Genomic DNA, 13,571 nt, shown 5'->3' on the forward strand with positions numbered 1-13,571 from the left:
GAGGAGAATGAGTATGAATTGCAAGTTCATTTCGAGCACGATGAAGATGATGTTCCTGATTTCGGAGTTGACGGTGAACTCGTTTAGAGTACATTAGGGCGAGCTGTTTGATAGCATGCTTAATATGATCTCACCAAGAACTGGGAGACATGTCAGGAGAGAGAAAAGAGTTGGCCTTATCCAGAAAGTCGGTAATGAGAGCATCAAATTCATCATGCAGGAGATATTGCGTATTAAACCTCCAGACTCCAGGACCTGGTGGGCGAGAGAAAGGAATGGAGACCGCAAGAAGGCAGTGGTCAGTCCATAAAGGCTTGATAAATGTTACATCAGGGCGTTTGGTAACAATGCTGTGTGGACAGAAAATGTAGTTGATGCGTGTGCGGGTGCGAGAGCTGTGGAAAGTGGGTAACGGGGGTGAAGAAAAATTAGTGATGGCATCCACGCAATTACTCTGAATGTATCCTTTCCAGTCCGGTGGATGGCTGCAACGATGGCTAAGATCACAGTTAAAGTCCCCCAGAATAAAGGCAGGCAGGGAAGGAATGACAGTAGGGAGAGTGCGTGCTAATGAGGAGAAGAAAGTATGCCGGTGGGAAGGAATGTTGGGTGCATAAATAACCACAACTACAAAAGGATTAACACAATGATTGGTATGTGTAATCTTGACAACGAGTGCACAGTTGTCAGGAGAAACATGCAGTTGAGATAATTGGAGGAGGGGATCGAAAGAGACGAGGCCGCAATGTGGGGTCCATAGGCTGGCTTGTGCTTGGAATGTAAGGTGAATAGATGAGTGATATATAGGGAGTAAATGAGTCTCTTGGAGAGCAAGTAATGAAAGGGAAGGGGAAAGGGTACGAAGGTGTCGGATGTAAAGAAGTTTTGGGGATTGCGGGTTATTGATGGTAGAGAGGAGACCTCGAACATTCAAGGTTCCTATGCGAAGATGTTGTACAGCCATTTATGAACTTGGCTGACCTGAGCGGTCAGACTTTTCAGTTCCATCAGTCATAGGTGTGTTACCATCCAGATCAGTGTACGGGAATGCACCTTGGGCGCGAGTCCGGAGAGTGGCCCTAAAAAGAGATTGTCGAAGTTTGTCATCAGTGTAAATTGCTGGGTTAATGCCATCATTGTGACTATGTAGGCCTCGGGCACCTGGTGAGTGCTTGCTGGCATTGAGCCCATGGCCAGTCAGATCATACATAGTTGTATCAAATGGAATTAGGGGATTGTCATTGTGTGGGGTCCGGTTTCTGGTCGTCATGGCGCGAGTATTCATCACTGATATGGAATGGTGACATATTGTGTGTGTAGCAGGTGGGTTGAGAATGGGTGAAGCATGGGTAGGAGTCAAGGTTGATGAAGTGACTGGTGAAACGGGTGTCTCTATCATAGCGACCGAGTATTGGTGTGCTCAAAGGGGCGCAGTATCAGCAAGTGCAATCTGCTGCTGCTCTTGGATAGCCCGCTCGGCTTCAATATTGTCTGGATGAGTGGGGCACTCGCAACTGTCTATGACATGACCAAGAACACTGCATTGTTGGCAGCAAGGTGCGCGGGGAGGACGTTTTGTGCAGGAGCATAGATAATGCCCTTCCTCTTGGCAGTATCCACACACAGGTGTGATATTGGTGGAGCAGAGCTCAGCAAGGCAGGAAAGAGACCCACCAAGGTAGAGACGGCTTGGGAGACTGCGGACTTCATCTTGTCTAGAGGTGTCTAAATAGATAGTGGCTTTGCCACGGAAAGTACCACGGTATGAGAGATAAGCTCTCAGCTGAACGATTTTGCCAAAAGGCCGGAATGCATTTTCGATGGGCTCAAGTAGATCTGTGCTAGGATCGCAGGTGTTAATATGGTAAAGATTAACCTTAACAATGTGGCTGTTAGAAGGCAATCTTGGTGTAGCAATGATTCGGGTGTTCTGATAGGTCAACCCATTGGACGTTGCTTTGGTGCGGGAGGAAGGGTCAGTAAAGAAGGCTTCTGCCAGAAGGTCTTTTGAGCAAGTATAACGGAGAGTGAGAGAGGTCATCCAGCCTACACGGTCAGAGAGAACATCATCCATGTCCCTTGCAGGAACGAGTTTTCCAAGATTAAACAAAACACTCATTGGATGGATGGTACTAGCCCATGCAGTGGATGCAAGATCCACAATCATATTCTTGTCAAAGTTGGGAGCAGTGAAGATGTGCAAAGATTTGTTCTTTGGACGTAGTGTTGTAGACTGGGCACGGTAAGGTGGGTTACCTTGCCATAATGTGTGTGCCCTGTCCTGTGGGTTCAATCCCTCAAGGGTACTCATGTCAGAAAACGTTAATTGGTATTAACTCGTATCAGTTATATGAATTTCCATAAAACTATTTTTAATGGAGAAAAGGGTGAGAAATTGACACTTGCTATTCTCCAACAGTCTAATATCAAGTGGTTCTGCCTCACGTAATCTAATGAGTCTACGGTCACCTTCTTCCTGAAGCCAGTTGTTTTTATTTTCGATCTGTTCATTAATCTGCATTGCTGATGCATACGCAATAGCTGCATTTATTAAATTGTTTATACAAATATTTTGTGACATTTTTAAAAATTAAAGAGATGTGTTATTCATGCAAAGAAAAAAATTGTTTTTATAAGCCATATAATATTGAATAAAGACTTTTTTGTGATTTTAGTCTCAATATATTCTCCGACCGTGACGTGCATCTTAATATGGAAATGAAACTTCAGAAAATTGGTAAGAAATTTCTGTCCATTTTAGTACATTGGAAAAGAGATTAGTAAAACAAACTTGCACAAATCTCTCTAATGTCTTTGTGTTGTTCCCAATCTGGGTTGGTCTTCCTTTTACTATAACAATGTCAGAGTTGACATCAGTGACCAAAATCGGAAGTTATAAGCAATTAGTAACAGTTGACTGCTTAGGATAAAAGATCTTGACTTTGCCAATTGGTCTTTTGACTATGTTTTAGATGATGGAGATGAGGGATATACTTGTAGAGATATTACTGGATAACTACCATCTAAAACATATTATCATAGCTATTCTTTTAGCCATAAAACAACAATCATTTTGTATAAATAGTCAAGAATTACATTTAATAAAAATCATCTTTATTCTTATCTAAGAACTATTCATAAAAACTTAACGATTCACAGTGGTATTAATTCTGCGACTTAGTTACAAGTGCCAGAAAAGAAATACCAGATCGAGACTTGACAACAAAGTCAAAAGGTCAAACCTACTAGGGATCAAGGAGTATATGTAAAATCAATGAGAAGATAAAAGATACTTTTGTCAAGTTTCAATCTATTATTTCTTTTTTTGCACTTGTAACTAAGTCGCAGAATCAATACCACAAGGGATTGTCTAGTTTATGAATAGTTTTTAGGTTGAATCAAAGATACTTTTTATTAAATATATTGCTTGACTATTTATACAAAATGATAATTGATTTCTGGCTAAAAGAATAGCTACAATAATATGTCTTAGATGCATGTTTTCAAATAATATTTTCTACAAGTACGTTCACTATTTTAAACATCTAAAACATATATGAAAGACCAATTGACAGAGTAAAGATCTTTTATTCTAAAAAGTCAACTCTTACTGATTACTTATAACTACTAATTTTGTTCACCAATGTTGACTCTGACACGTTTTATTAATATGAATTGAATTGTCTTATATAATTTGCTAAACTAATACTGCTCATTATCCACAGTAGTTCTTATATTATATTTAAATAAAAGAAGAGTCATTATATTGTGGTTAATACTCAGGAAAATGTTACTGTGCATAAAGAGGTACTGCAGTTAACCATTTTCAGCTTTTATGGATTTATCAAAAGAATGTCTGACAGTTGTCAAGTCTGAACTGGGTATATCTTTCTATTATTTTAACTTATATAAGTTTTGATAATAAATCACCACCAACTAGAACGTTGTAAATAAATAGGAACAGATAGAAATATAAAGAATTGAATTGTTTTTTATTGATATAAATCTTGAAATATGTATACAGATTTCTTAAAAGTGAAACTATCTAATCTAATTATTTCACTCAAAACATATTGGTTTTATTTTTATGGAAGGCAATATAATATGTCTTAGTTAACAAAATAAAAAATCAATTCATATAACATTGAGGGTATACATTAAAAGGAATAACCGATTGGATATCTTACTTAAGAATTTCTATTTACGATTTCAACTCTGACATCATTTCCAATCTGGATTGTTGTCTTGTTAAGTCTCAATCTGGTATTTTTTTTCTGGCACTTGTAATCAATAAGTTTAAATTCTCAAAACTGAAAGCAGTCTTGTATTCACTAGACTTCCTGATATGTTTTTGGTCCAACACATTCTATTATTATTATTGTTTTTTTTTCAGATATAACTTTTCTTTTCTCTATACTTTTATCTAAAAATAAAACGTCACTATGGTTAAAAAAGTGGCAACGTGTTACCACTTTGGTAGCATAACTGCCATTTTTTACATAATAAAAAATAGTGGATATGAGTCTGTATAGCACGATTAGAGGCACAGTTTCCACTTTTTTTTTTAAAAGACCGAGGTTCACTCCTTTTTTTTGGTTTTTTTTGGTTTCCTTTCACGCCCCCCCTTTTTTTTGCTCTACTGTATCCAATACTAGTATATCATTTCGCTTTTTATTTGCCATATTAAATAAACCATTTATTGAATTGAATTAAAATGAATTGGAATGAATTGAATTGAATAAGATTTTGCTTCAATTTATGTTTTATTATATGATAGTAATACTACTTAAAACCCGTCTATTGGAACTTGCAAAAAAGACATAATATTATTTGGCTACTGCAGGGTATGTAGTAAAAACCCTTTATTCCAAAAGCATTTCATGTGTTTTGAGTACTTCAATATAGACTAGACGATCTTTAATTATTACTGGTTTCTATAAATATATCAATGTTAGAGAGAAAATAAATAAATAGACATAATAATATAGTGCTTACTTTTATGTAACATATTTAATAGCTTTAAAGAATTTTTTTGCTCTAAAAATATATATTAGAAAATAATATTAATATGTAAGCTTCATATGTTATTAAAAAGTGTTAGTACACTATGGGAAAAAATGGCAGTTTTTTGCTTTTGTGACTATGTTTTCGGCCTATAATAATTAAAAAATCACTAAAAATCCAATTTGAAACTAGAAAATCTCTGTTTTTTGAAAAGGTTGACAAAAAGCAAATTGACCACCTAAAATTAAATCTCCTGATAGACAAAAGTAAGCTTTAACTACAGACTTTACATTTTTAGTAAATGTAGATCGCATTTGATGACTATTAAAAGTCAGAAGAAAAAGAGAAGAAAATATCTAAACTTTCTGCTGAGACAATAAAATATGTTAAGACAATTTGAAAAAAAAATGTATTACAAAAAAAAAACAAATTATAGGTCTGCAAGAGAACCAAGTGACAATTTTGAGCCGCAGTTAAGCTCTGACCACACTATGTATGTTGTTGTTGTTGTTGTTGTTGTTGTTGTATTTATAGTCGCGTCCAACTTCACCAAACCAACCAATTCTTTGACATCTGCCAGGTGAACTACCTTTGGCTTCATTTGCCCATTGTTAACAACTGGTATACCATTTACCAAACGGACTGCCGCAATCTCTACAAGAGCAAGTGGCCATCTCTTGTTGTTGAGCTTGTGCTAAAAGAAGACAACAACTTTTCCGAAGAAATCCTTGTAAACTGGGGAGTATGCAGAATTTATGTTTCGGTTTTCATCAACCTGAATCTGTAATCTGATGTTATGTGCCTCCCTTACACAATTTTGGTCGAGTGCAGAGTCAATCACACAACCATTGACAAATGCCTTGCGGCTAGTTTGTATAGCTGCTTCAATCATACTACACTCTTCCCCCTTTGATTCGTAGAAGTCTTCAAGAAGTTCTGAAAGACAAGAAATGCCTTCAAAACTATCTCGGATCGTTCTATTTCTCAAAGGCCCCCAGAACTCAATATCAGACCCAGCACCAACACGCTCACCCTCATCTGTCAATGGCCAACCAGCAGTGGAATCTTCATATTGTAAGTGTCGTGCTGTTCTTTCTTCTGTAATCATGACAGTGGCTCCGGCCTCTGCTTGTTGTATTTGTGCTAAGCCAAGCATTATATTGCCAGTGTTAACATTTATAGCAGAATTACTCTTGATAGCCCTTAAGTATTCACCAATTGCCTGTTCCACGGATCTGGCACTATATGCATGAGGTGGGCCATATGCGTCAATCATGAGAGGATAGTGCTGAAGAAGATGCTGGTTTATAGTGAAAATATTGATTTTGATTTTTCCACTTGTAAGCAGCGATTCCAGGTACATGTTCCATATTTCAAGTTTACTGAAGAAAAATAGTTAGAATAAATAATAGAATAACACATAGCTTTTACTAAAATATACCTTTTGATAGAGGTTTGTTCCTCTGCTGATAACTCCCAGCTCATGAGTAGGTTACATGGTTGAACCAAGCCAAGTAACGCGTTCCGGGCAGTTGCATCTCCAATACGCTCTGCCACCAGCATAGGGACGACGAACAGAAGAAAGTCTGCTCAATCGACGGCCTTGAACGACCCGGGGTTCTTGTATACATCTCTCCAATCGCCATGGAAGGATGTAGGGATGGTATTTCTTGTTTTGTACATTGCTGTACCGATCTCCTTCCGAACACCAGAAGAAAGAGCAAAACAATGGTCTGTTCCGTAGGTACCAGAAACCAAACCCCAGACTTGCTTGCTTATTCCATGGCAAAGTCCATGCATCTCATTGAGGGCAAAAAACAATGGTCCAGAGAATACCTTCAATGTTGCCAGGGGGGATTGTCCGTTTAACCCTTTGCGGCTGGATGCACTGGCCTGGGAAAAATTCTGGAAACTTTCCAGTGTACAGATATTGGTGCTGGGCAAAGTTCTGAAGTATTGTCCATGCTTGGGACATTGGCCGACAACATGACAGATACGGCAACCGTCTTTGCTCATATGTCCAGAATGACATGCCAACTTTGCTAAGGTGGGAATGTCACCAGTGACCATTAAGACATGTACCTTGGCACGAATGGTCTCGTTTGGTGTCTTGACGATCATCCCTTCGCTCTCCAACACCAGGAGCTCTTTCATCGTTGGTTTCATGAACGACCAGAAATTGGCAGGTGCACCTGGACCTGAGATCATTGCGATCTGGAGTATTCTGCTTCTCTCATACCGGACCATGGGATTCAGGTTAAGAATGGTGGCATGGAGGATCGTTACAGAACCAGGAACATTGTGTGGTGTCAATCCATCAACAGACAACAAAATTGCAATTTCATCTTTTCCAGAAAACAGATGTTTTGCTTGCTGGTAAACCTGGCCATCAAACACATCGGTTTTACTTCCATTCAAGCTTGACTCATAATTATGGTGGTAATGCATATCTGCTCTTGTATTCTCGTTGGCTAACACAAGAGCAAGTTGTCTCACCAATGGAAGCTGTATCATTGTGGCAGTAGGAACCAGATCACCACCCTCAGTTTCTCCACGTCTTGTTTTGTACTGGCTTTGTCCACAGTTGGAGCACTCAGTCTGGGATAGACTGGTAAAGAGCATACATCCCCTCTGACAGATATCATGGACTGTCTCTTCAACACCAGAGAAACACTTCAAAAGCTTTTTGCCAAGATGAGGAGTATATGCTCTGTATGTAATACAAGTTGACGTTTCCAAAATGCTGTTGAAATGCTTGACTATCATTTCATGGGCATTGTGGGAGATACCAAAATCCTTAATGATCTTGAGAAACTCAAGGTTCTTTGCGTCGTCTTTGTCAGGGGTAGGTGCAGGCTGACTGAAGTCAAAAACCAAAGGAGATGTTTTGTTTTCAATGATATCCATGTCGTTGCCAAGTTCCGCATCATACTTTAACAAGGTAGACAATAATTAGCATTATATAATAAGACATGTATATCTATATATATATCTTACCATAGACTCATCATTATCATCATTACTAAAGATATTCATAATTGGATCATCGATATCTTCGCTGTTGAGTGTATCCATGATCTGATCTTTGATTGCATCAGCACGTTCTCTGCTTGTTTATGAAGGTAATACAATTAATTACACTCTCTAATAGTATGTATGTGATTTGTAGATTTACTCGATAGTGTCATTTGAGACAGTGTTCAAAACAACACTGACTTGTCCAGGAACAAGCGTGGTCTGTGAAGTCTGGATATCATTATGTCTTCTATGACGGTTCTTAAAGCATTGAGCTCTACAACTCTTGGCTTTTTTTAAATTGGTGTGGCGCTCTTTGTATTGATTGCATTGGTAACTATCAAGGATTGAATTTGAAGACATTTTTTAAGTTGGAAATAAACACTTAAGAATAAAGGTATGAATATTGATAATTCCTTTTAAATAATATGCCTTTATACTTAATAGCGTTGAGATTTGTATAGACTTAATGACTACAAGTAGGCAATGACATAGATGATACAAATATAAACTCAGGAACAGAAGCTAAAACATTGCGTAATAGCTGTTATTAGAACTACAGTAGCCCAATAATAATATTGGCTGGACCAATAGGTTAAACTCGTTTATATGAAACTAATAATAGACAATAGAAAATTTTTTCGACCTTTATCTTTCTTTTACAACAATCCTTTTTCTCAGGTAAACCAAACTCTCAACATGAATAACACAGATAACAATTCCATCTCTTTGCTACACGCCATGTACAATGAGATACTCTCTTTGAAGGCAGGCCAAGAAAAGACCAAACTTGAAATGAAGGCACAGATCGAAGAGTTGAAGCTCAAAATGAAGACGAGCATTGAAGATTTGAATTTGGAGATTACTGCTCTCCAGAGCCAACTGGAGAATAGAAACATTTCCAACCAACACACTTCGCCTTCTGTCTCTGCCATTGTAAGACAAAAAAAAAAACGAGTTGAATATATATTAATATGTCATTTAATAGTCTAGTGCTAATACCATCCGCAAACCAGTGAGCATATTCCGTGAAATAACTTTAAAGCATATCTTCAAGATGATAAGTGAAGACCTTGGCATTGAAGTAACAAGTAACGAAAAGGCCACACTCAATATGTGTACAAAGCTTATATGTGATGATATGGCTGCCCATCCTTCAGTGATAGCTCTTGGTCCTAATCCTAGCTGGGGGTCTATACCAGTAGCACTTAAGAAAGAAATGTGTGCCAGGCACGCAAATATAATGAAGGATTTTGGTATAGACTTCACTAGATGTCTCGGAAACTGGGCATCAACTGCAAGAGTTGCACATCTCTGGAGGGACCGCCATAAAATATTACAGTCTTGTAAGTAATCCAGTGTAGTGGAATTGAATAGAATATCTTACTATAAAAACCTAGAATATTAAACAGTAAATAGCCAATAAAATGTATCTATAGATTTTTTTATGCTTTAACAGCCAATAAAATAAACAATATTATTTATTTTTCTGTCATAATAACCAGTAAAATAAACAATATGATTTTTTTTCTGTCATAACAACCAATAAAAATGATTAATAAAAATGATCTTCTATTGTAATAACTAATAAAAATTTGTATTTATTAAAATGATCAAACATTTACATGTATATTATCCAATAAAAAACTGTTTTCATAAAAGTAACATTAAAAAAATTACTAGTGTCCAATAGAATTCCTTTCTAAGCTAAAATATTAAAGTAATAAATGACATTTAAGAGAGTACCCAATAAAAGTAATCGATTATATAATATACTTTATACAATAAAGAATGAAACACTGTCCAATAGAAGAGCCAACAAAGGAGAATCAGAAAGCGGAGATCTGTAATATGTATTTAAACTCCAGGGGGCAAAGTGGATATTTGGCAAAAAACCGCCACAAAGCCGCCCTGTCAAACCGCCATAAAGCAGCCATAAAACCCCACTTTTTTTCCCGTAGTGGTATATCTACAAGACAAGTGAAAAAAGCAGTGGGTATCACTCAAAATTATTACCAAATAAAACCCGAAAAAAAAGATTTGAGTCATACAATATGAAGTCAACTTGAATCTAGTTGAAAACTGAATGAACATTATTTTAACATGAGATGTATATTATATCAAGATACTTACATAGAATATAAAACCTATCAAGTATAACATAGCAGCACAAGAGTATTATTAGTTTTTTTTGTTCTTTGAAAAAAATCTATTATGCATCATTCAAAAATTAATTGTAGCAATGCTGCAGATGTTGTACATTAGTTTTCAATGTTGATGACTATATAGATACCAATCACATAAAAAAGGACAACGTATCTTTATTTTAAGAGAAAGAATAAAAAAAACAAGAGAAAGAAAGAGAAAAGAAGAAAATAAAAGACAAATATAAAAACCGAACTAAAAATACACTAAAAAATATTTTGATCCAACCAAAACCTCCTATGATCTTCAGCTTCTGTTATGTGCTAGTGCAACACTCATTTCTGCCAGAGGAGAACTTTATAAAAAAGTAAAAAGTTTATATTAGTTTCGTATTGACAGCACCAAACCAGCAGAAACCATGGTAACTTACAGCACATCCACCATAATAGGCGACTTACTACCATCAGTTTCTGATATATTATCAGAAGACAGCAAAGAATCATTTGCATCTTGCTGTGCCTTATAATTTTTTTAAAGGTTTATTAAAACATATGAATGAAATCGTTTAATTAATAAACTTACAATGTTCTTCTCTACCATTCTTCTTTTTTGCTTCTGGCTGTCACTTTTGAAGCTTTCCCGGAGGAGGCTTTTGGTATATCACATGCTCTTGCACTTGTAGATAGCAAAGCCATTATCCTTTGTCATTCTCTCTAATTGCATCCTGTAGTATTCCCAGTGCTTTGCCAGAATACCTTTCCATTCTTTACTTAAAGCAGAAAAGTCTTTGTCAATGAGATCGTGCTTGATCATGCGGCTCAACGTCTTGAGCTGCAATCATTTCATAGACAAATCGTTGTCTGAAAGAAGTATCAATTGGGACAAAAGTTGCCCTTCTGAGATTTCTTTGCAACGATCTTTCTACTCCTGCTCATGAAGCAACTGCAACAACAAATTGTATTTCTGGGCTTCATTTTTCCCTTTGAAATCGCCACCTGTACCAATTACTTGCTTGTCAAGCTGGTCAGGATACTCAGTGAAATGAGACCTTTTTACAGACTTGGCAACACATTCAAGAGCTACCAAAAAGGAAGTTGTATACCATCATATTAATAAGACAAGTAAATATACAGATATATAGTAAATGTATCTTACCACTTTGCTCAATGATGCTTTGTTGCATTATACTAAGATCTTCTGCACTAACAGTTGAAGCAAATTGTTTGCTAAACTGATCTTGAAGCATGCGTACCATTTGCTTTATTTTGGCAATATCAATTTCAATTTTTCTGATAGAGTTTATGAGTGCGATGTTGATATCAGACATTTTTGAATTATTATTTTTTAAGAAAGATAAAAAGAATAAAAGTTGTACTTCCCATTATATATTTCATAATGTTTACTTGTTTAACTTTTTGAAAAAAAGATAAATCAACTTAACTATAAACATATGATTGCTACGACATTATTTTTTTAATTTTCAATGCCAGAATATTTTACTGGTTAAAATAATGACATCAGTGTAAATGGACTTTATAATAGTAACACAATGTTTAAATACGATATAATTAATTAAGCATTCATCATTGATCTTGTAAAGTAAATGTTATAATAGTTATACTTATATAATACTTGTTGTCATTGTTGATCAAGATGTGCTTCGCTAATATTATCATCATTTTTATTATTGTGATATCATTGCAAAAAATAAAATAAAAGAAAATAAGCAAATTATCCTGAGATGAAAAGTATATAAAGCTCTCTTTTATGTTGTGCAGATATAACCAGAATCTTTTTTACAGTTTCATTTTATATACTTAATACTTACTAAAGCAACCAATATGTCTTCCTCCAACATCAATCAGCAGAGAGATAGATTATCTACACAAACACACAAATGCAATCAATGTGCCCTGTCGTTCAACATTTACCATCAGCTTCAGAACCATAAGAAAGGTTATGAAAGCAACTTGGCATCAGCAAATATCATTTCACAATATATTGCAGAGGATGTTGAACTGCAAAATGATATTAGAAATGACATTATTGACAATAATAAATTAGTTAGCAATTCAGGTAATAATAATCAGTATAAAATTATTAATAAGTGATTGGAATACTCATTTAATAATGCATTATAAATTATGCTGTGAATGCAATGGAGATTCGCGAGGCCATTTCTTACAAGGGCAGTTTTAGTTTCGAGGACAGTGAGGGTGAAGCTCGCATTTACAATAGCAGCAGAATCGGTAGCAATACCTTTACAAAGGCCAAGTTGATGAGTATTTATCTCTCTCAATTGGTGCTTCAGCACGGAGTTTCCAGGGCAGCTTATAGAGACATTGTCCGATTTGTTAATACAATCATTCAAGATCACAATGAAATTATGTTGGGTAAAATAGAATATTTATGTTACCTTACACTTTAATTTCAAATTTCTAACATGTAGTGATGTTGTTCCTTTTTTTTTAGAACCTGGAGCTAAGATCAGCCATGGCAAAACTGCTGATGCTTTGCTCAAATCCAAGTCAAGTGTCAAGGGCCATGAGTATGATGTTTGTCCTAATGGTTGCTAATTGTATAGCATTAATGACGATCAGGAATCTTGTGTTGACTGCAGCAAACTGCGATACAAGACTGATACTGAGCAAAGTCAAACACCAGCTGCCAGTATGAAGCTCATGTCAGTCAGTGACATGCTTTCTCAAATGCTGGCTGATCCAGCCACAAGAGAACTCCTTCATTACAGGGCTAACCGGGAATCTGTAGCTGGTCATCTCACCAATATTTTCGATGGTGAAAATTACAAGCAGTTGGTGCAGCAAGGCTTGTTCTCAAATTCCAACAATATTGCCATTGGACTATATACCAATGGTTTTGTTAACCAAAAAAAGGGCAAGAGTTCGTACACCATCGTTCATGCTGTTGTATTCAATCTTGACCCATCAATAAGGTAATAAATCAATTAATATATAAATTTCAAAAAAAGTTACTAATAAAAAGCTTAGATACACAAATGAATACCTCTTGCAGCTGGCAATCTTGCCTGGCCACAAGAAGCCTACCCACTTGGACTCTTTTCTGATGTCAATCATCAGTGAAATAAAAGATATTGAGGTGCATGGCTTGGTGATCAAGAGCAATGGAGTTGAGGTTTGCTGTGCCAAGATCCACTTGTTGCTTGCTTCTGATGACATCCCAACTGTGGCTGGCATGGCGCACATTGGCTCACATGCCAGTTTGTTTGGTTGCCAAATCTGCAAAACAAAAGGAAAAGCCTCAGACAACAGACGGCACAGAATGTACTTTGAAGATAGTTCCGCTCCTTTGCAACCTTTGGAAGACTTCAAAACCGGCAATCCTGTAAGTATATAACAGTTTAATTAGATTTTTCTTGTACTAAATAA

General features: G+C 36.2%; 5 protein-coding genes across 5 annotated transcripts; 1 reads left to right on the forward strand and 4 right to left on the reverse strand.

Moving 5' to 3' along the window:
• Positions 1 to 130: 130 nt before the first annotated feature.
• On the reverse strand, positions 131 to 1,285 carry PHYBLDRAFT_153573 (hypothetical protein; the record flags this gene model as incomplete). The annotated part of the gene is made up of 2 exons (XM_018433195.1): positions 131 to 939; positions 982 to 1,285. 2 exons carry the CDS (start codon positions 1,283 to 1,285, stop codon positions 131 to 133), a joined length of 1,113 nt encoding a protein of 370 aa, XP_018283368.1.
• Positions 1,286 to 1,420: 135 nt separating this feature from the next.
• PHYBLDRAFT_71004 (hypothetical protein) lies at positions 1,421 to 2,311 on the reverse strand (the record flags this gene model as incomplete). Its single annotated transcript, XM_018442387.1, has 1 exon — positions 1,421 to 2,311. The coding sequence occupies one exon, from the start codon at positions 2,309 to 2,311 to the stop codon at positions 1,421 to 1,423; it is 891 nt and encodes a 296-aa protein (XP_018283369.1).
• A 3,123-nt stretch (positions 2,312 to 5,434) lies between these two features.
• On the reverse strand, positions 5,435 to 6,567 carry PHYBLDRAFT_153575 (hypothetical protein; the record flags this gene model as incomplete). Its single annotated transcript, XM_018433196.1, has 3 exons — positions 5,435 to 5,698; positions 5,816 to 6,386; positions 6,446 to 6,567. 3 exons carry the CDS (start codon positions 6,565 to 6,567, stop codon positions 5,435 to 5,437), a joined length of 957 nt encoding a protein of 318 aa, XP_018283370.1.
• A 2,151-nt stretch (positions 6,568 to 8,718) lies between these two features.
• On the forward strand, positions 8,719 to 9,475 carry PHYBLDRAFT_176244 (hypothetical protein; the record flags this gene model as incomplete). The annotated part of the gene is made up of 3 exons (XM_018437700.1): positions 8,719 to 8,955; positions 9,008 to 9,365; positions 9,459 to 9,475. The coding sequence occupies 3 exons, from the start codon at positions 8,719 to 8,721 to the stop codon at positions 9,473 to 9,475; spliced, it is 612 nt and encodes a 203-aa protein (XP_018283371.1).
• A 373-nt stretch (positions 9,476 to 9,848) lies between these two features.
• On the reverse strand, positions 9,849 to 11,491 carry PHYBLDRAFT_176245 (hypothetical protein; the record flags this gene model as incomplete). Its single annotated transcript, XM_018437701.1, has 7 exons — positions 9,849 to 9,988; positions 10,153 to 10,166; positions 10,595 to 10,683; positions 10,747 to 10,813; positions 10,841 to 10,995; positions 11,173 to 11,243; positions 11,320 to 11,491. 7 exons carry the CDS (start codon positions 11,489 to 11,491, stop codon positions 9,849 to 9,851), a joined length of 708 nt encoding a protein of 235 aa, XP_018283372.1.
• Between the last annotated feature and the right edge of the window lie 2,080 nt (positions 11,492 to 13,571).

The sequence above is a fragment of the Phycomyces blakesleeanus genome (assembly GCF_001638985.1).
Source record: "Phycomyces blakesleeanus NRRL 1555(-) unplaced genomic scaffold PHYBLscaffold_46, whole genome shotgun sequence".
NCBI lineage: Eukaryota > Fungi > Mucoromycota > Mucoromycetes > Mucorales > Phycomycetaceae > Phycomyces > Phycomyces blakesleeanus.